This window comes from Penicillium diatomitis (assembly GCF_028827545.1).
Source record: "Penicillium diatomitis strain IBT 30728 chromosome Unknown utg000004l_segment0_segment0, whole genome shotgun sequence".
Classification (NCBI taxonomy): domain Eukaryota; kingdom Fungi; phylum Ascomycota; class Eurotiomycetes; order Eurotiales; family Aspergillaceae; genus Penicillium; species Penicillium diatomitis.
In genome coordinates, this window is record NW_026623176.1 from 67590 (window position 1) to 89194 (window position 21605).

At 52.9% G+C, this 21605-nt stretch overlaps 8 protein-coding genes across 8 annotated transcripts; 2 read left to right on the forward strand and 6 right to left on the reverse strand.

Moving 5' to 3' along the window:
* Nucleotides 1–11: 11 nt before the first annotated feature.
* On the reverse strand, nt 12–1147 carry N7539_003368 (proteasome inhibitor PI31 family protein; the record flags this gene model as incomplete). The annotated part of the gene is made up of 2 exons (XM_056932970.1): nt 12–913; nt 1027–1147. 2 exons carry the CDS (start codon nt 1145–1147, stop codon nt 12–14), a joined length of 1023 nt encoding a protein of 340 aa, XP_056790511.1.
* A 418-nt stretch (nt 1148–1565) lies between these two features.
* N7539_003369 (acyl-CoA dehydrogenase family protein) lies at nt 1566–3285 on the reverse strand (the record flags this gene model as incomplete). The annotated part of the gene is made up of 3 exons (XM_056932971.1): nt 1566–1902; nt 1984–2352; nt 2450–3285. The coding sequence occupies 3 exons, from the start codon at nt 3283–3285 to the stop codon at nt 1566–1568; spliced, it is 1542 nt and encodes a 513-aa protein (XP_056790512.1).
* Nucleotides 3286–4596: 1311 nt separating this feature from the next.
* N7539_003370 (phosphatidate phosphatase App1 family protein) lies at nt 4597–6990 on the reverse strand (the record flags this gene model as incomplete). The annotated part of the gene is made up of 1 exon (XM_056932972.1): nt 4597–6990. The coding sequence occupies one exon, from the start codon at nt 6988–6990 to the stop codon at nt 4597–4599; it is 2394 nt and encodes a 797-aa protein (XP_056790513.1).
* Nucleotides 6991–8157: 1167 nt separating this feature from the next.
* Nucleotides 8158–10028, reverse strand: N7539_003371 (UV-endonuclease UVE-1; the record flags this gene model as incomplete). The annotated part of the gene is made up of 2 exons (XM_056932973.1): nt 8158–9681; nt 9816–10028. The coding sequence occupies 2 exons, from the start codon at nt 10026–10028 to the stop codon at nt 8158–8160; spliced, it is 1737 nt and encodes a 578-aa protein (XP_056790514.1).
* Nucleotides 10029–12965: 2937 nt separating this feature from the next.
* Nucleotides 12966–14372, forward strand: N7539_003372 (putative extracellular protein; the record flags this gene model as incomplete). Its single annotated transcript, XM_056932974.1, has 1 exon — nt 12966–14372. One exon carries the CDS (start codon nt 12966–12968, stop codon nt 14370–14372), a length of 1407 nt encoding a protein of 468 aa, XP_056790515.1.
* An 817-nt stretch (nt 14373–15189) lies between these two features.
* Nucleotides 15190–16076, reverse strand: N7539_003373 (uncharacterized protein; the record flags this gene model as incomplete). The annotated part of the gene is made up of 2 exons (XM_056932975.1): nt 15190–15535; nt 15625–16076. 2 exons carry the CDS (start codon nt 16074–16076, stop codon nt 15190–15192), a joined length of 798 nt encoding a protein of 265 aa, XP_056790516.1.
* Nucleotides 16077–18479: 2403 nt separating this feature from the next.
* On the reverse strand, nt 18480–19045 carry N7539_003374 (CENP-S family protein; the record flags this gene model as incomplete). The annotated part of the gene is made up of 4 exons (XM_056932976.1): nt 18480–18597; nt 18669–18702; nt 18822–18945; nt 19013–19045. 4 exons carry the CDS (start codon nt 19043–19045, stop codon nt 18480–18482), a joined length of 309 nt encoding a protein of 102 aa, XP_056790517.1.
* Nucleotides 19046–19917: 872 nt separating this feature from the next.
* On the forward strand, nt 19918–20484 carry N7539_003375 (uncharacterized protein; the record flags this gene model as incomplete). The annotated part of the gene is made up of 1 exon (XM_056932977.1): nt 19918–20484. One exon carries the CDS (start codon nt 19918–19920, stop codon nt 20482–20484), a length of 567 nt encoding a protein of 188 aa, XP_056790518.1.
* Nucleotides 20485–21605: the final 1121 nt, after the last annotated feature.

Here is a 21605-nt window from a genome sequence, read left to right on the forward strand (position 1 = left end):
CAGAGACACATCTAAATGATATCACCCCCAAACCCTCCACCGAAGCCTCCAAAGCCACCTCCGCCAGGTCCGCGGCCACGGCCTGATGGTGGACCAAAGCCTGGTCCGGGAGGATCGTACCGAGCCCCAGGTGGTGCCCGAGGATCATACCCACCACCTGGACCACCTCTGCCCCCAAACAGAGGATCATCAAAGGTAGGATGCATACCACCTCCGCCAAACCCCGGGCCGATGCTTCCTCGAAGTGGATCATTCGGACCGAGTCCCGCAGGATAAAGGTCCCGCTCTCCAATATTAAAGGGACTGCGGCCTCCTGGGAAGCCGGGAGGATACCCCCGTGGAGGTCGATTGATCTCATACTCGTCCTCAAACCCCGGGGGAGCAAAGTCACCAGGAGGATTGGGCCGACGAGGTGCCTCGGCAAGGGGATCATCAAAGGGGTAAGGGCGAGCAGGTTGAGGCAAGGAATCATCACGAAGTCGATCTCGTTGCCGTGATGCCTCGGGCGGCTCTTGCTCTTGGCCTCTTGGGCCCCGGTCCTCATAGCCCTCTTTATACAACCCCGGCGCAAGTCTTTGAATCACATTGATCTTGAAAAGTCCGACCAGGTCATTCAGTCGAGCTCTAGAGATGAATACATCTCGTAGAGCGTCAGATGTACTGCCCGATTGCGAAAGAGGAAGTGCGGACGGGGAAATGTAGTCTTTGACAGGAAGATCGAAAGAGCTGGTGCGGTCATCACCCAACGCCAAGGCAAAGACGACTGCGTTGTTTCCCAGACGGCTCACTTTGAGAAGGTATTGCATGGAAGATTGGGGATGGGCATATCGGAAGGCGTAAGTGGAGCCAGCATTCCATTCGGCGGGGAGCGCATTTGACTCGGTCAGAGATGAATCTATGCTGTCGGTCAGCGCTAGCACATTGATATTGACTCAGACCCTCAGGAAAAAAACTATCGTCACCCAAGCATACCGAGATTATGCTCTTCTCCCAGCCCAACAAGGCGAAAGTCTATTGCTGTCATACAAGCATGGCCGATCAGAGCCACGGCTTCGTATGCAGTTTGCAGCTTGGACGGATCATTGCCAAGCGCTTTGGCTGCAGCCTCCAACACGTGCTCCGCACCGAGTGGGTTATTCGTAGCCATCACGCAAATCTCCCAAGTCAAGCTGTCGGATGTAGTGCCGTTTGTCGTGCTTTCTTGCGATCTTGTGAAGTGTGCTAGAGGATTAGTCGTAGGGTGTATGTTTGAAGTACTTCAAGGTGGGCCAGGCAGCTCCTGGTGATGCAATTACAATGCGGAACCCCCGTGCGGATCAACGATGATCCCCGGGGCCGAAGTATATACTCACAGCCCCCACTCAATTCGCCTCGGGCATCAATCCTGCGTCACTTGAACTGCGCAGAATTTATAGCTTGGTCTGGTTGTTCAGTGTTCAAAGGTCTGACCCAGATCGGAAAATTCTATCGTTTTGCTCAAAATTAAAATAAGTTCATTGTACCACAAGGTGACTGCAAATAATCTACAAAGACATCAAAACCGTCCCATCGTCCTTCAATGTACCTCAAAGCATCGACTTGGGGAACTTCTTCATCGCTTGTCTCACACCAAGATCTCCCAGGATCTCTTCAGTACCACCCAGGATGGCATCGAATTTGTATGTGCGATGGAACATCTCCACCACTTTACCCATGCCACTTTGAGTGAGACCACGGCCCCCGAAGATATTGGTCGAGTAGTCTGCGATTTCCTGCGCCGCACGGGTGGAGTGTGACTTAAGCAGGCCGATGGGCCCACCAAGGTGAACCGCCTGCTCAGCGTAGGACATGTTGCACATCTGATACGCGATGGACTCGAGCCAAGCCTGGTTGGACTCGGTGAGAGAAATCATACGGGCAAGCCTGTAGGTATGGGCGTCAGAAACACAATCTCCGACACAGGATTGATCGAATCGGATTGCAGGGGAATAGGGGGTCACTCACTTCTGGCGGATTGCGGGCTGCTCAATGAGCTTCTTGCCAAAGACAATACGTTGGTTGCACCACTTCAAGCACTCTTCCACGATGGTCATGCACATCCGAACGACAGCACCGGCCATCATGAACCGCTCGTGGTTGAAGTTGCTCATGATCACAATGAAACCCTTGTGCTCCTCCCCCAAAAGGTTGCCGACGGGGACCCTGACGTTCTCGAACTGGACAAAGGCAGTAGCTGCGGCAGTCGAGTAAGAGGTCTTGATCTGCTTGGTCTCCACGCCCTCGCCGCGGGGGATCAGCAGGACTGAGAATCCCTTCTCGGTCCGACATCCGGTCACGAAGTAGTCGGCAAACATGCCGTTGGTGATCCACTTCCTAGTGCGGTCATGTCAGTCACCGTGGAGCAGAAGTGCGAGGAGAGGAATCAATGACTCAAGGGTTTCGGTGATCTGCCATCAGCCGCATGACTTACTTGGTACCATTGACAATGTAAAACTTGCCATCAGGAGTCTTCTCGGCGGTCGTCTTGAGGCCCGCCACGTCAGACCCAGCAAAGGCCTCGGTGATGGCAAGGCACATCTTCTTCTGGCCGGACAGAACCTCCGCGGTGACTCGCTCTTTAAGCTCCTGGTTGTGAAGCCACTGCTGCACAGCGGTCAATGAGATGGCCATACCAGCCATGTTTCCATCCTGGAAACCGCGGGCATTGGCCCGGACCATCTCTTGCGTGACGATCATGTCGTGCAGGTAATCGAATTCCTTGCCGTCGATCACCCCTCCAAGGATTGACCGTCCGTGCAGGTGCTTGCCGGGACCCAGCCGCATGGCAAGAATGTTGGTCTCGGCCATCCGGTTGATCAGCTCCTGGCTGATGTAGGTGCCGTCCTGCTCTTTCTCCTGGGCCTCGGGAGTAATATATTTATCCGTGAACTCGCGCATCGCCTTCTGCAACCGGCGGTGGCTGTCCTTGTAGTAAGGGCTCTTGAACTCGGGACGCAGCCAGAGAGGCTCCGCGTACGGGACCGGGCTCAAGGCGCCCACTTGGGGCTCGATGACCTCTGGCTTCTCGCCTTCAATGGTACCAATGCATAGCTGATCACGGTACTTCTCCAGGACTTCTTGTCGGTGAAGGTTATAGAAATCTGTGGTTGCGTCTTTGCCGGCGACCTGGTTCAAGACGACCGCACCGCCAGGGTGGGCGTCGACAAAATCGGTCAGATCGTAGACGCGGTGGTCGATGATACACCAGAGCGAGTCCTCGGTGTTGTGCTTGGCGACCTCGGCGCGAGAGAGGGTTTTGGCAGGCATGACTTGGGAAGGTGTGATAAGAGGCGAGGGAAGAAGAGCAGTTGGTGAGTACGACGCGGGAGGGTACCGGAAGCAGGGAGCTAAGGGGCACTAGAACAACAGGTAAGGCGAGAGAGAACGGGATGCGCCTTAAAAGAGGGAAGGAGTGGTAACTTGGACTGATGGCCAGGAAATAGTAGAAATTCAATGAAATACGGGGGCTGTCCGGGGGGGGGGGGGCAGTCTTTTACAAACAAATCACCAGGTGCTTGTCCTTCTTCTACCCCACTCTGGTCCGTTCAGGTTGGCAGCGTTCATCGCGGGCCTCCAACCAAGCCTGGACGTGGGCCGAGCACATTCGCTGCCGGTAAGTTACCAACTACGCAGTACCAAATGTCAACTACCAACGTTAACCTGCAACCTGCCGAGCTTCCCACGCGGTACTCCTTCAACTTGGTCCTTGTTCTGCTACTCGCACATGAGCTGACGTGCCAATCAGAGCGGGTATGTTTTTCAGCCGAGGCCCGACGAGCTGCTGAGTCAGTCCTGTGGGGCCCGGACAAGCTCGCTGTAAGCCAATCATAGCAGTGATTAGACCAGTCCCGGGGGCCCACTTTCTGTGGGGAAATCCCGTCTTCGGTGTCACCTGATAAAGTTCCGAGGCACATGGGAATGCGGTGATACACTGAATACACAAATGTCAGTAGACTTAAGACTACTAGACTGGAGAGTGAAGACTCAGTACTGAACGTCGGGCCAGTCTCTCCTTTAGGTGTATAGGATTATAGGTAGTTAGGTACCGGTAGTAGGTACGAGAATACGTACTGAGCATTCTATCAGCCCTAAGTGTCTAGCATGAACCCAGTACGTTGAACTGAATGACGCCTATCAATTAACAATGCCACCTGTATGGCATGGACTTTGGGTTCTGTATGAGTGCATGCGCAGGCAGCTTCCGCAAGGGCTCTGAAATGAGTATAAACTGAGTATGGCTTGAATGCTCAATAGGAATATCTACCCGCTCAATAGACTATCGGACAATGACGACAACATACCAAGCAGGGTTGGAACGATACAGGCTGGAAACCCACACTGCAATGACTGCACATTTTACGGAGGATAGGTACTCGATCTCCTTTTCGCATTGACTTCCCTTGGCTGCAGGTGGTCAAGCATGGCGAAGCCAAACGAACGCTTTGTCCATGACATAATGTATTTCTGGCTAGTACAGTGACTGATGTATACGAAAAGTCGAGAATTGACCGCTCAGGTGATTATAACAGAGTACCAGATGCGTAGGGGATCTCCAGTTGTTCAATAAACAATGATGTATTAGGACCGGCGTCCCGCGCCAGTCGAACCTTCATGACCCTGAAGTTTGCGCTGTTCTTCCTCAATCAGCCACAAACAAACCGACTGTGCATCGGTGCCAACACGCCAACTGCCCAAAACGACCCCCCTTTCCCCGAGCACTTCGCTTGCTCGTTCCCAGCGACGACGCCATAATTCCTGTCGTTTGTTGGGAAGAGGATCCGCGGCAGTAGTTGTCGATGCTCGTGCAAGGGATTGACTAGAAGCAGAGGTGCGAAGCGTGGTCACGGACGAAGCGGTCAGGTTGAGGCGCTCAGTTGCGTAGTTGAGCGCCGCCTGTGCGGCAGCACCCGCGGCAGCAGGATATGACTGCTTAGCTGCCGGCGCTGAGGAACGCGGGGTGTTTGTCCCACTGTTCGCTGAACCGGTAGAAGGCGACGCAGTGTTAGATCTTCTTGGCGGTGGCACAGGGGGCGGTCTTCCGGACCGGTAAGCGCTGCTGTCTTTGTTCGATGGCTGTGCACTCGACGAACGAGAGGTGGATCGGGAGGTCTCCAGATCAATAAGGGAGTCTGATTTGGCTTGAGCCCGTCGAAAAGGCAAAGGGGGGTTCGGCTTGCGGCGTATAGTCTCTTGAAAGGAGGTTTGACCAGAAGAGACCCCCGCTGCAACCTGATCGCTCGACCCTTGTACAGTCCGGAGAGAAGAGGGTTTTGCAGGCTTTCCCGGGGGTTGCCGAGGCTTAGTCGCGTGCGGTATCATGGGTGCCGGCTTGCTGCCCGTAAACCCATCATCTTCTAGATCGATGAGATCTTCACTAGGAAGGCTATCTCGACCAGCATTCAGAGGTGCCGTCATCGGTCGACGAGGAGGCAGCGTTGGTCGTTTGACAGTCAAGTCCGATGCGTCAACTAGGCTTGGGGAGCTACGATCCTGAGCAGTGGACTCCAAATCACCGACGGATTTGTCGAAGAATGCCTTCTTCTCCACTGTTGTCACATCGCGGATGAAAATGCCCAGAATGCGACCAGGATTAGCAAGTACCACTTCGGTGTAAACCTCCAGATCAGCCTCGCCACTGTCACCAACTAGAATAAACTTGCGCTCCGGGAAGTCTCGCAGTATTTGTTCTAGAGGCCCTCGCTTTCGCTCTGCGGTAGGTTCAAAGATGCCCTGCAACATGCCAGAGTATTGCTTGAGATGAAATGATCCCGGAGGCAGTCCAACTTGCTTGAAATACCGCTCTAGGAGAGGGTAAAGTTGCCACGGCGCATTCGAAACGTAATGAATCTTCACCCCCCTTTGCGCTACCTGCGAATACCATTCACTGACACCATCAATGTTCAGCTCAGCTAGCTCCCGAACGAATGTATTCCGGAATATTTCCTTAGCTCCGCTGCTGATGGCAGAATGTTTGACTGTGTCATCAATGTCACTGATCAGACTGATGCCCGCAGGCTCAATGACGTCGATTGGCTTGGCAGCAGAAAGATCCTCAGACGCCAATACTCGAATATGTGTCGGGACAAACGGCATCGGAGCCCGTATCGTGAAGTAGCCCGCCTCGTCGGTCATGACATTCCGGGATTCGCTCTCATTTTCATTGAAGAAGAAAATGGTCACCGGCATACCGGCCATCGGGTTCGTGAGAAAGGGACGTAGTCTTTCCATCAGATGAGCATTGGCCATGGAAATCTCATCTTTCGTCATGACCGCAGCTTGACTGATTGTCGGACCGACGCCCGTATTAGTGCTAGTACTCGACCCTCGACGGTTGCTTGCTGCACTCTTCCAAGCCGTGTCCGCGTCCTTCTCAGCGGTGTCGACGAGGTTGCGCATCTCCTTGTCCAGTAGCTCATCCTCGCCCCTGCTATTGGGAGGCTGCTCCGAAGTATCGTCGTTGGTTGAACCCGATGGAGCTGGGATGCCGCTCAGAGATCGTGCCAGCCTGATCATGATTCGATGCTTGCGACTCAGGGGACCTCGACTGGGTGCGTGAATCCAGCCTCGCACATCGACCTCCACCACTGCATTTTCCACGGTGGACTCATCCCAGCTCCCCTTGGTGACCACTTTCTCGTCGGGTACACCCCGATATTCATCGATGGTTCGGCTCCATGAATCGCGCCTGGATGGTGAACTTGTATGACTGCTGCTTTTTTTCTTTGTGGCAAGCTTTCGAGCGTAACTAGGGAACAGGACCATCTCCTCGTCGCCCGATCGTGCGATGGCCACATTGGGGAATGCGCCAGGAGTGTTGTAGTAGTCTTCCTGGGATACGCCCCGCTGTCCTGACCAGCGTGATGCATAGGCTTGACCAACCTCATTGGCAGCTTTGAGCCATTCGTAAGCCTTCTTGCGACGACCGCCCGGTACAGCGCCATCTGCACCACCCGATCCCAACGCTGATGCCATAGTCTCTGTCACCACATCTTCTGCCCCGCTAGGGGTTCTGTCTCGAGCGGGCGGCGAACGAAGTGCCGAAGAGACCGGCGACGACGATAATACAGAAGCTCGCCCTCCTCTCGGTAATCGAGATCGGGAGCCGAGAAGCGATGCAACGAACCCTCCGCCGGATCCTTGACGACGTGCGACAAGCCGCGCCTGCCGCTTAACGATGGCACGATAGATGTGTGATTGAGCTCGGTGTCGGAGGGCCGGTAGGGCCTCGTGTCGGAGATTCCAAAGTCGATGTCTCGCACGGCGACTTGCCTGTGGTCCCACGAGAACACCGAGGAGGGAGGAGAGTCTGCTAGGGCGACTGGGCGTTCGTGCGAGGGGCTTCCACTTTGGGAAAAATGAGCTCGCGGCGGGGAGTCGTCTGAAAAAGAATAGCCTCGATCGTGCGACCGACCAACGGAAATACTGTTTAGGCGCCAGGGTTTCTGGTTTATGAAGCAAGCGAATTGACGGGGGGTGGATCGTGTCTAGTGTATTCAGCGACTAGACTCGGATTCGCATCGAATGCGGTAACAACGAGGGGGAAAACGCGAAGTAGGCTGGACTGCTTCAGTGTATCGCCAAATAGCGAGATGGATGGCAGTGAAACGTGTCAAACGAATGCAGGAAAGACGCAGTGCAAATGACGATTAACCAAAACCGATTGATGGCTGCAGAAGCGTTCTCACACGACTGCAGAATCGGAAAACGACTTGAAATCTGGCCAGCGCGGGGAGTGGAGCCACAATGACGCCAGGCCGTCTTGGCCTTGTTTGGGTGTAGCACTTGCACTTTGTAAAGTATATTCCTGATGAAACGTCCAGAGTCGAAATGATCGTGTTACCCTGGTAAGTCAGTATCGCTTGAACAAGCATTTGGCTTCTATGTCACTGCTAGGTGTGTCGCCCTCCAGCTTTCGCAAAGAGGTCCGAGGGAAACGCCGCCTACATCTAAACAATCGTCTCCAGCCATCAATAAGCCACAATCTAACGATCAAGTACTGACAGACAAAAGGCTTGTTGATTCACTTTCGAGCTCATATGGTACATCGCTATGCAAACATCGCGTCCATCGCACATTCCAGATGCTTTATCATACAATCATATCGTTGCGTTAGTACAGACTTTTGGGGAAAAAGTCCAACTAGGCACTGTCTTCGGTATAGTTGACTTTTTTCGCTCGACCACTACGGCGAGTCGTCGATTGTGGAGGAGTTTCAAGCTCGTCCAAGTCGGTGGGAGGGCTACTAAGATCCTCAGACTCGGGTGTAGCTTCGGCTTGTTCGGTCTTGCGCTTTGCACGAGACTTGCTGGATGGTGTTCGTCGCGCAAATGTTTTGGCAGCTTTCTTCACTGGAGTCTCCAGTTCGGCGGCAGGACTGGCCGGTTCGCTCTTCACCTTCTTCGGCGCAGGTCGTTTGGCCGGAGTAGTGTTGGCCTTGGGTTTCACTACTCTCTTTGCCGGGCGCAACCATTCTTCCATCCCTCGCGGCCAATACACCCTTCGTTCTGGGCCACCCATACCAACCTCTTCTTCGGGAATAGTAGGCGGTGGAGGGAGAGATCCTTCGAGATCGACAAATCCTCCGTTCTTCTTGGACTTGCGTGGTGGTTTGAACGGCTTGTTCTCGTCGGTTCGAACGTGAGGGATGAGGTCATTGAACAGTTCATGACCGGGAAGCTTAAAGTTTCGCATCAACTCAAAAACGGCCTGTTCCTTGTCCTTGGCCTCAATCATGAGGTCCATAGTCGGATCGCACGGTGGCAGGGTAGCCACGCGGTCACTATGTTTGCGACGTTGGCGAGGCGTGATGGCGGGAGAGGTCTGCTCGGAATAGTGCATCTTTTGAGTAATGTTCTTACGTGACCACGTCGCTGCGATTCGTTCATATAGGGGTATGATGTCTTCGGTGCCCTCACGAACCTCATTTGCGTCGAAGAGGATGTTGTGGTGATGGTAATCCAACACGAGCGGAATGTTCAATTCCTCGCAGATGGGGAGAAGGTCGTGAACAGTCCAGCTGACATCGTCATTCTCCAGCACGAGTCGATTTTTGATATCCTGCGATAATATGGCGTAGTTTTCGCGAAAGCGGTCCAGCGTCGCCGCTTTGTCGCCAAAGACACCGCCCATGTGGAGAATCATCACTGCATCACGATCCTGCTGCGGCGGTAGTTTCAGAAGCTGCAATAGCTCGGAGTGATACTCCAGGTCTCGGTAGGAGCTCTCCACCACTTCGCGCTTGGGCGAACCGAGCTGTGTGAATTGACCGGGGTGGACGGAGACTCGATGGCCGAGTTCTGCGACCACCCGTCCCGCCTCGGCGAGAACGTCAGAGGCAAATGGAGCCAATTTGTACCCATATTCCTTGTGACTGGCAAATGGGAACATCTCGCTGCTGATTCGCATGAACTTGATGCCGTACTTGTCATTCCAGCGAAAGAGTTTGGCAAGATCGCGCGCATTGGCCAGGCCTAATGCTTCGACAAATGCTTGTCCACGCGCAACCTCCGCGGGTTGATCGCGGTCTGGACGGTTCTTGGTGGCATGTGGAGGCTGATCGGGATCCTGTAAAGGGTGTCGATTCTCTAGAATGGAAGCAATGCGACACGTGCGCGAGCAGAACACCGGAGGGTTAGAGAATCGTAGATAAGTATTTAGACAGGCCTGCGTTGACAAGACAATCAGCCCCGTACTTTTCGAGTCACCCACAGCTTCGACAATTTGATTGATGTATCTCATCAAGATCATCACTGGCTCTATGCTCTTGGTCTCTCCGACTGAGGTGTCGCAAAACGTACATATCCAAGGCGCCCCTTCCACGGTAAAGGAAGATAACTGCTGTTCACCGGCGGCGGCCGTCCCAAAGCCTCCTGTAGCTCCTGGTCATCAACAGGGATGTCTTCTTCCGATTCTGGGTCGAGGGCGGTCTCCGCCCGCTCAGCAGACACAGGCGCATCACCATTCAAGACATCGAGCGGCTTGGCTTTGGTGACCTTGGGAGTCACCGCCATTACACTGGTCGCTTGCTCGAGTGAATGGGTAAGATGGTGGTTAATATGCTGAGAGGGCCTGTACAGCGATTCGCCAATCCTTTGCGGGGGAGAGGTCATGAGATGTGCTCGGCCAGCAAGCTCATCCAGAGCCCCGAATGGGTATGATCTTTGCCGAGTTGACTGAGCTGCATGACGACAATCATGGGCCAGAAGCAGGGCGGGTGGATTAACGCTTGCCACGGTCATCGATCGATCGGAACGGATCCGCGACCTGAAGTGGCGAAACCCTCTTGAGGACTGCTCAAGGGAGCTCCCATGCCGGTGGATATGCGATGCACGCGACAGCCGTGCAAAAGGCCTCAACATCCAGTACTTAATCTTGCCGAGTAGTGTCTGGGAAGATCTCGGCACCGGAAGGCGGGAAACACTGGGATTGTAAGGGAGAGAGAGAGTAGGTGGGTTGACCGGTTCCGACGGGCGCGAGGATCACGCGCCGGTTCAAGTGACGACGCGACGCGAAAGACGGAAGCTACTACTCGTTCACTGTCGTGACTTGAAAACTCAGGTACTCTCAATCAAAGCTCGAGGAGTGTGTGAGCAATGATGGAGCTTGTATGTCAGAGCGAAAGGATTTGAAGCGAGTCTACCCAGCCGGCAAATGGAAATCTTCAGTCATCCAAAGATTCACCAGTTCACCAAGGCCTGTCTGCGCTGAGGACCAGAGAACTTGGACAGTAGCACGGAATCGCTTAAAATCAGAGGTACCTACCACTACTCGCAGTACTAAGTTACTAGGTACGTCAGTACGTACTACGTACGTACCTCTAACCGACTAGAGCGACACTACTACTTCACATCGAATCAACAATATCGACCAAGCGTTCAGCATCGGTGATGAAACATGGAGGTTTGCCAAACCACGTAGCTCGAGATATTACACTCGATTGTAGTCACGCCTGAATGGAGCTACCGGGCTGAAAGCCAGACAATGTAAGTGAGACTCTCCATTCAATGTCCTGCACCCCGTACTTCACTCAATAAACCCACCCAGCCAACCACGCAAAGGCCGCACGTTGCTGATGTCAATCACAGTCTGGCCTCGTAGTGGCTGGTAGCTGGGTCTGCCAAATGAACCACTTGACCAGAATTGGTGTTGAAGGAGAATGTCTGCTGTTATTTCATTTGAGTTTTAATGAGCAATGAGCAACTCATGGTCATTTGACGGAGAGGCACCAGCAGAAGGTCTGGCTAGTCGTGTTGGCTTTGCTCATCATCCAAGGTTGTCCCAGGGATTGACGTTTGACGGTCAAGGCCACCATTTATGCGTGGTCTGGAAAGGATCCACCTGTCATTTGGCGTGGAACACAGACACGGATCCCATCAAGGGAGAATTATCGGGTCTTTCACGCAGGCTTGATCTATCTGCTCCGTTGGATTTGGACACGTTTGAGATCCGAGGCTGGCAACGGGAATCTTGGAATTGAACGGCTTTCAATGCAAGGCAGCAAGACAGGGGATGCCTTACGTTTTGCCCTGCATGTTCACAAATGGGTTGTCCTTACTCGAGACAGGACATCAATCAACGGTGCGAGGCTGAACTGATCACCCCTGGAAAGATCTCATCCCTTCTGCAGTACTCGGATGATTGGGGCATCAGTTTGACACCCATCTAACGGGACCGTGGCAAGTGGCAGTCCACTGGGCGTCGTCCCTGATACGGCCGCCACTCTTTGATAGCTTGTAGGAATCTGATGTTTGGATGATTCTCCGACGACTAGAGGAGCATCTGCGATCGCGGGCTCAGAACAGGTTTTCAAGGAATCTGTGGAAAGAAAGAATCCCACCTAAGACGCGTGGCATTCCATCTGCCGATGTCAGTAAAACCCGTGCACTGAGGCTTAGCTCGCCCGTTGAGGGGACATTCCGGGGGATCTTCACACTGTCAGGCACCCAGTAGTCTACCACCTTGAGAGTTTGCGAGGCCGAGTCCCGAATCTTGCCTCAGCAATCAAGGGTTCATGGACCCATGGATCCCTGGTCCTCGCATCGATTCCTCCGGACCAATTTTGGGTAAGACTGTAGATGCTCAAATATCTGCGACTTTTCGGACAGCCCTGGTCTGTCCACCACTGAATACAAGGAATTCAACCCAGGGGGGAACGTGCATGAACATTCGTATGAAGTTCACAACAGCGTAGAAGGAGAAGCTTGCTCAAGGAGCACCACCATGAACAAGTCCTACATGTTCACGAAATGTATAGTCGCTCACCGATCCAACGAACCTCCCAGCTTGCATCAGGCGATTCTGGTCAATGACTATCCATCCGCAAAAATGAGGGTGAAGTGGCTTTGCAGCAGGTCGTCAGGCTGGGGAACCCAGATAGGTTGGAGGTGACGACGGGAGTGAAAGTACAACGAGCAGGGACGCTGGCCATGTTACCTCCAACTCAAACTCTAAGTGTCATGATGGATTCAATGGCTCATCATACAGACTTCCCAAACTCTGAACAGAATGGTTCCGAAAGATGTGTCTTGCCACGGACAGGTGCATTCTTCGCGTTGCGAGGGAGCCATGGTGGCGCCTTGTTGTTTACATCGGGTTCAGGCCCTAGGAGTGGAATGGCATCGCATTCCTGGCGATAAGAGTGCGGGATTGGCACTGGATATGAAAACGTTATAATATTTAGGGCAGCTGCCGGTCCACATCGATCTGGCTGCTCTGTCTAAACTGAAGTCTCACTTGAATCATATCCTGAAGATTGGTCTTGTTGCCAGTAATCTTTCCACAGACGTTGTGATATCCGCTTTAGTGACTACATCAAGTACCTAGGTACTGATTCATCTTGGGTAAGCGCACTTGGAGATTTCTTGTTTCTTCAAGCCCAGCTGATAGAGTTCCAAGAGCCTCTTGCAATATAGCAAGCTGATCACGAGAGCGCGCAATTCGAAACCACGATGAAGACCACCGCCTTCTGCGCCGGCCTTTTGGCGGTTGGAGCGTCTGCCCACATGCAAATGTCCAAACCCTATCCCATCCGCAGTCCGTTGAATAGCAAAAGCACCGAGCAGAAGGACTACTCATACACCAATCCCCTGGACCCGTCTGGTGCCAACTATCCTTGCAAAGGCTATGCCAACGACCCGTTCCAATCTCAAGCTAGCTACTCTCCTGGCGGGACATACGAGATGGAGCTCGACGGTAGTGCGGTTCATGGCGGAGGTTCCTGCCAAATTTCCTTGACCTATGACAAGGGCAAGACGTTCAAAGTGATCGAGTCGATGCTTGGCGAATGTCCCATCAGCAAGAAATACTCCTTTCAGATTCCGTCAGATGCTCCTACTGGCGAGGCGTTGCTGGCATGGAGTTGGTTCAACAAGGTTGGGAATCGTGAGATGTATATGAACTGCGCAATGGTCACCATCGGCGGCTCTACCACACAAGGGCCCAACAGTAAGCCCTCCAGGGTCGACAACGAGGGGCCGCAAGGCCACGGCTTCCTGGATGGCCCCTTGAACCACACTCTTCATGGTCCTTTCGGTCACCATGGTCACGCTGGTCATCGCCCTCAAGTCCCCGCCCTCGCACCGCGAGACATGGCCGGAAATGAGATGGCAATGGTCTTTGACAGTCTGCCTGCCATGTTCATCGCCAATGTGAATCAAGTCGGCGGATGTGTGACTATTGAGGGCGAGGAGGTCGACTTCCCACAGCCGGGCTCGAAGGTAGTCGGCAAGATCGATACTTCGGGCAAAGGCTACAAGTGTAGTGGAGATGCACCCTTCCTGAGCAGCGGAAGTGGCAGTGGTAGCAGCAGTGGAAGCACAACACCTGCTTCGCAATCCACCTTGAGCTCTTCTTCCCCTTCAACCAGCATGTCTACTATGGCAACCTCATCAGCCGCCGCTGCCACATCCTCTACCATGGTCACCTCTGCGATGTCGGCCGCATCCTCCACATCAAAGAGTGCCCCGGAGACCAAGGGCACATCTGTTGCGTCTTCATCCGAAGCTGCCGCCTCACCTACTGCTACACCCTCGACGACGCAAAGCACCAGCTCCGACAGCAGCGCCGATGACACCATGATCAGCCTCGCTCAACTGGCTGAGCTGGTGTCATCACTCTCTTCTGCGGCGGCTCGGCCTACGGCCAATAGTCGTGTTGGCGGCAATCTTCGTTATCAAGTCGCCTCCACCAACGCCGCATTCTCCAGCTATGTTTCGCAGTGGCCATGTGGCCCCGGTGACTTGATCTGCTCTCCAGATGGAAGCAGCTGGGCCATGTGCTCTAATGGGCATCCCGTTTACATGGGCACTGTGGCTCGGGGCATGTCGTGCCGCCTTGGTCACATGGTTCGGTCTTAGACCGTTCGCTCTCGTCTGGCGTTTCCAGCAAAGTTCACGTGCTATCGCCCAGATCACGACATCAATGCCTCCCGGTACTTCGCAGCCCGCGCTACCAAGCCCTCAGGCACATCGCGTGGACCAAATTTTTCTAGGGCGACCACAAAGTCGCCTAGTCACCTGTTCGAATGTATTTGACTTCTCTTCGGCGTTGGCTCATTTCTTTGGATCTTTTTTCACTGCGATAGTGCATCGGCTTCTCGGTCTCGCGAGACGGGATATGTGCAAGCACCTACGTATGACAAAATCTTATCTTCAATGTGGATAGTATTGCACGGTGGAGGAGAGACATGTCATGTCTTCTTTCATGGGAATTGGCGAAATATGGATTTTTTAGTTTTTGACACGGATGTCTTCTGAACGCATTATGGACGCTCAATTATCATATGTGCACAATAGCAACTGTGATGGTTTTTTCGTTGCTCTATAGCCAATAATACAATTATTATAACCCAAGTCGAGTACAGATATGCTGCACCGCCCATTTTCATAAAAAACATGAGGTCGTTGAGAGAAAACAATAGGAATTAGCGGGGCGAATTTGGACCCCGATATATTAGCAGGAAGGAGGCACGCTCACAACACAATGTCTGCAGCAATCATGGCGTATCGAATAAGCAAAAGTCGTCAAGGATGTCTCAGGCACTTAAGCCATGGCCATTCCGTTATTAGGTGGGAAATTGTACGGCGATCTCGCGCCATCGAAGCACTGATCAGGTGGATCATTCTCGAGTCGCGAGGGACGTTCAAAGAACATGTGTTGATGTGACTATGACGCTCACATGTTACCAGTGTAAGCGGAGCCACCATAACCGTAGCCGGTGCGGGCATTGTTCGGGGCGGTGTCAGCGAAAGGCGCGGGCTCCTTCTTCTTTCCGAACAGGCCAAAACGCTTCTTCTGCGGTGCCTGCTTCTCTGCACCCAGCTCGATGTCGGCAGGAGTGGGATGCGCGGGCAGGGTATCGACACCTCCGGAAGCCTCGGGGTAGGTCTTCTTACGGCTCCACCATTTGCGGCTGGTGCCAGAGGTGTAATTGTTGGCGGGGGAGGGACCGAAACGCTTCTCGCGCTTGTGGTGCCGGGCCAAGAGCACCTGGAAGATGATGGAGATGAGGAAGAAGAAGCTAGGACAGGGCAGGAGATGTCAGCATATCCATGTCAAAGTAAACGGACGATCCTCTACCAAGAAGCAAGAGTAGGCAATGTCACTTACATTCCAATGATGGAAACTGCAAACGCCGCCTTCTCCAAGTTACAGGAGTTCTTGAAGCTTGTGCCCGCGCGAGTATCAGCGCCACTACTGGCGTCTCCATCACCCAGCGGTGTCTGGACATAGCCCGAGCAGCTCTGGGTCCCGTGTCGGGTCATCACAGCGATCGCGATCATGGCGCCGACGAAGCAGATATCCAGGACGATCGCCGTGAAGGCAAAGAAGGCGATGCCACCGAGGCAGCAAACAAAGAGTGCACCGAGCAGGCTGTATAGGGCTGCGGCACCGGACAGACCCTCGACGGCCTTGGTCCAGGTGGGAATGGCGAGACCATGGCGCGACATCATGGCCAGGTAGTAGGAAAAGATGCCGAGAATCACCGCCGAGGCCAAGAATTGCAGCACTCGAATGGCGAGGCCGAAGAAGCGGAGCACGGCTCCGCCAGCAGCACCCATCTTGAATGTTGGGAACGGTAGTGAGCGATGGGGACGGAGGTCTGCGTTGGACAATGTACTATTGTGACGGAAGAACGCGAAAATGGCGAAAGAGGAATACCACGACGGGAAGAAAGGCCGTTGAGGTCAAACTCCACGGGGTATTGACTTGTTATAAGAAATGAGGATCGGCTCTGAACCAGCCTTGCTGCCTCACAGTGTGGACGACGCAATATTGGGTGCAGATCGGTGGAGGCAGACTCTGTGGTGGAACCTTGGCGTACGCAGCGGACGATAGTAGTAGTAATATGGTTATGATGGTTGTGGCACTGTTCCCTTGTTCTGGGCCCATAGAAAAAGTTAATTTGCAGTTGCAAAGTACAGTAGGTCATTGCTCACCTTCGTGGGGACGTGTCTGCGCCACACGGCGGATCATCATCACGAAAGAAGAAATCGTGTTGCCTTGCATGAGGCTACTAGTAGTACCGTACCAGCTTGAAGTACTTTGAGCGGCACCCATTGAATGAGGCGTGGAAGTACCTCGGTACCTCCTACCTGGCCGATGATGTCAGTATGAAGTTACGAACCAGGGCCTTCTTCATTCAGCGTACAGGGGCCATGCTAAGCCCCCAATGATCGGACAAAAGTCCAATCAGGTACACCCGAGGTAGCTCCATTTCTGGGTCGCTTTTCCCGTTTAGACCTTCAACGGTACGAAACGGTGCGTTAGGTAGTCATATCGCAGCATTCCTACACTGCTACAGTCCTACTTACCGGTAGTCCTGCGAGAGGTACCGTGCCTGGTCTGGCCCTCATCATCGACGTATTCTTTCGTTAGTGTCGTGCTGTGATGCACTTGAATTTGCCCCAGTAGTTTGAAGTTCTTGGGGATAGCAAAGGTACACTGGAGTAACCATACATTTAGACATGGACCACTCACCACACTTAGTAGGGCCTAGTGACTGGGCCCTAAGGTGTGAGCACCTAGTCCCACCGCCCAGAGTTTTGTCAATTAAGTTCGCCACATATGCACTCAGCGGCGCCCTCCCGCCACCACCGTATCCCTGGGTTTACCACTTCACTTTACAAAGTACATTAACTCATATCTTGGCAAGAACACGAGACACAATATGTTTTTACTACAGATGATGCTATAGTCTAAAGTGCCTCGCTGCCTCCTACCTAGTGCCTACTATTACAGCACTACTAAATACGTCTGATATGTCTGAGGATATATACATCCCTGTTATATCGGAGTATAAGGTAGAAGACTCGCCGGACTGGTGGATGGAATGCCTGAATGGGGAAGACTTTACGGAGAAAAGGTGGTACCACGTACACAAATTCGTAACTACTGGATGAGATGAATTCTGCACAATCTTCGACCTCAATCTGGGGGAAAGGAAGCAATGCAATATAGAATAGACAATACATCTGTATGTAGCATGTACTCGTCATCGTGAATAGGATTAAGCGGCATGGGGTAAAATCCCGTTGCCTTGCGGCTTGCAATATCATGCCTCAGCCACAATGCCAGAAAGGTTGTGCGGGACGTATGGGTAAAACTCTGCTAACTTTAGTAGTCCCCTAGTACCTTCCCAGAGTGGAAGCCTTGGACGCGCTCACAAAGTGTGGACTGAGGACTCATTATCCAGTCCAGAGTACCCTGCCGGTAGTAACTTACCCGTGGCAGGTGCCTGGTCGCCGCCCAAAGCCACGGCCTCAGTCACAGCCACACTGATGACGGTCAGAGCTCAGGCAGATCCCAAAACGGTAACAAGAAGACCACAGCCTGCCACCCCCCGGCGAATACAGTTTCCAAGTTGGCTTACATCCCACTTGGCCCAAGTGTACATATTACATAGTAGTTCTAGTGGCGTTATGCTGGATAATTCACTGCGACAAAATGGCATGGAGAGTCGAGAATCTGAGCAACCAATCGACATATGCCTCTCGAGTCTCCACAGTCCTTGTACAGGAACCACTAAATCTCCCATGATGCCCCTGGTCCGTTTATGCAAGTTCTGTTTTCAACTACGACCCCAAATCTACAAATGATCTAGAGACTCAGACTTCTCGGTGTCTATGCTGGCCGGTAATCGCATGTCGCTCATGGAAGACGCTCTACACGTGCTTTTTTCCCTGGCCCGTGAAATCATGACGTGCACACTGACAAAGGCTGGAGACTTTCTAAACCATCTACAGACGGAGCGATGCCTTGAAACAATCAGTGGTCACGTGGTGACAATCGTAGATCTGTCACGAAATGAAAAGTCTTTGTGTCATGAATTCGTTACTCGTGGTCATCCCGTAGAGAGAGAGAGAGAGAGAGAGAGAGAGAGAGAGATTCTGACAGGAGACAAATACGAGATGCCCCCGACCCGATCTGTCAGCTCTCGGAATTTGAGAGCAGCAAGTCGCCCTTCACGATTCTGCTTCGCGTGCCTGCTCCACAAAAGTGCGTAGGATTGATTCGAGTCCCTCGTTGCGGCGGGCAAGAAGCATCACATCTGAAACATTCACCGTGGATCGCCCTGCGTGTCTGGTAGCCCTTTAGCAACAGGCCTCCCCAAGCTCGAGTGCAATCACTCGAATACAAGTTTCTCGACTTACTTGGCAAAGGACTCCAAGTCTTGACCAACGGTCTCTGTACTGTGCCTTAGCCCTGCCCTTTTCTTTTTTTCCCTTCTGGCATACATGCAAGCTGTCCATGTTGGCCCCATCGGACATGATTCGCAGAACTCCTACAGTTCGGCATCAACATACCTATTTGTGACCAAACCATCTCAGTCAAGGCACCGATGAACTGGGGAGTGGCATTGACGCCTAGTTTCATCGTCTCTTCGTCGACAATCTTGCCGATAGACAACCAAAGAGCAGATTTGAGGCGCTATATCAGACGCGTCAGAAGTTAGCAAAGAGACGCGCTGCGCAAAGGCGTTGACCAGGACAATTACCTCCTCCAGCCCGGCATCTTCAACTTGCTCCATAGTGGTCGGACGGACAGTGTGATATAAAAGACAGGTGTCAACCCCGGTCACCTATTGCATCGGCTGGAAGTAAGTAATTCAGTAGTGGTAGTTGTGCCCCGGCGCGCATGGTAGGCGATTGGGGGCAGACGAGCCAATCATGGTCAAGGCTTCCATGGATGCTCTCTACTCCGAGTCAATGAACGGATCAACGTTGATCCCGGAAGACGCCCTGGCAGATGATGTCTGGACTCTTGGATACGTTAGCGAATTGCCGGACAAGAGCGCCCACCGCTTTCCTCATTGACTGCCTCATGGAAACTGGCCTTGAAACGCCCGGCACGAGACCCAAAGGCGGTCAGTAGAGGTAACGGCAGAGTATCGAACATCACGGGCTCGGCCGGCTTGTCGCAGTCGGGGGAGGGTCAATTGTTCCTTCCGCTTTGGACCTTTTTTTTTCCCTTTTGTGAGGTGATTTCCCAAAGAGGACAGCTCGCGGCTCAGAAGTGCCGAGTGGGACAATAATCGCGCGACTATTTTTTCCCCTCTGGTTGGCATCCGCAATTGACTTCTTTGGTCACTTTTGCGCCATCTTTCTCAGCTGCATCTTTATTACGACGAAGCCTCTTGTGAGCCTCAACGCATTAAAAGGGTCGTCAATTGCTCGTTCCCATTGCCTCCTCTCCAAAGACTCGTCCTGCTGAGTTCGGAATTGGCCCCTCACCCGCCGCCCTCCGAGCCAGATCGCAAACCTCCTTTAAACAACAAACACATCCCTTTTCAGCCAGAAGATCTTTGCGCCGGGTTTCAAGAACTAAGACACTTTCTCCCCACGCTCACACGACAACCTTGCTTACCTTGATCTTGATTCATCGTGTCAAAGACAATTCACCATGGTCAACGAACACGCCCCAGATCTGGGCGACAAGGCCGCCGAAGCCGCCAGCGATTTCTTCACCCAGATTTTCTCGCTGATTGAAACGGTCATTCGTCGTCTCTGGACCAACACCATCGCCTCCTTCTCCAACGTCAACGCCAATCGCTGGACCAAGGTCGTGGGCAGTGTCGTCTTCTATCTGGTCATCCGTCCGTACATTGAGCGATTCTTTAAGTGGCTGCACGACCGCGAGCGCCAAAAGGAGAAGGAAAAGAAGGAAAAGGAAAAGGCCGAACGCGGTGGCAAGAAGGCCAAGGTCTCGGCGAATAGCCTGCGCGGCGGCGAGAAGGGCAAGGTTCTTGGCGAGGTGGAAAACACCGACGATGAGCTCGAGGAAGACGGAGAAGATGAGCTCGCCCAGGCCAGCGGTGTACCCGAGTGGCACGGGATGGCGCGCAAGAGACAAAAGAAGTATCTGAAGAACCGGGCCAAGGGTCAGCGCGCGGAGAACCTGAGTGAGGATCAGATCATGGAGCTCTTGGATTGGAGCGAAGAAGAGACTGTCGACAAGAAAGCTGTCTAGACGAGGTCTCCGATTGCAAGTTCGCAGGCCCAGAAGCGGCGTTGCCCATGTGGAATTGGGAGCTGGGAGCACTGTTCGTCATGTCGACCCGATGCGAGTCAGAAGCTATATAATGTGGACGTGCGGTCAGACGGGTTCATGGATGGCGTTAGGTTCCGGGGGCCTGTTGTGCGGCTGCGACTCTGCATTTTTCCAATGTGTCTCTCTTTCCATCTTTTTGTACGATACTCTGCATTATCAGGAGCGAAAATTGAACCGGGAGGCCGTTCAGCTTTACCTCTATCATAGTATTTTGCACTCGGCATAGGTACCTCTTGAAGGATTCTGTCGAACACGACAACCTTATCAGGGCTGCAAGATTGATTCAAGACTATCCGTGCTTTTGCAGGCCTGGATTTGGACATTTGTTTACACGCGGCAACCTGTTGGCCGCAACATTTCATGCAAAAGTAACCTGCGAATGTCGTAACACTCATATGGTCTCACACTGGACTTCATTACTACTACTGGTACTAGTTACATAGTAACTTGCCAGGTACACACGGGACCACCTGACGCTCTTTCGATCATCGCAAAGGGCCTACTTTGTCGAAAAGTGTCGCCAGCCAAACTTTCAAGTCTCCTCAGATCTTTCTAGTCGGATGCGGGATGGTTGGCAAAGCGGAGATGTTTGGATCATGTATGCCGCGAGGAATAACTTCGCCTTCAACGCGATATATTGGAACGTGATTGATCAGCGGTTCTTTGGACTGACTACATCCGAAGACGGTAACTCTTGCGATGTATGGGGATCGGGCGGTTGCTCGAAGATCAAGGAGGAACGGCAGAGGGAAGAGAATCACACTATGGGAGCGAATATGACGGTGTTGGCAATCAGGAATGGGGATCCATCCCATGTTTGCCGATTTCAAGGCTTTGGATCAGATCTGTTCTTAGGCATGGTTTTTATTTCAGTTCGCCATCAACCTTGTAAAGTTGCTACTCGGTTTTCTTTTTTTTTCTTTCTAGTGTTTTTGGGAATCATATCCTACCTCCAAACTTTGACTGATGGACAGATTTCCTCGGAGATTGAGTGTAAGCGCTGGGTGTCTTTACTGGTGAAAAGGTACGTCATGGAAAGT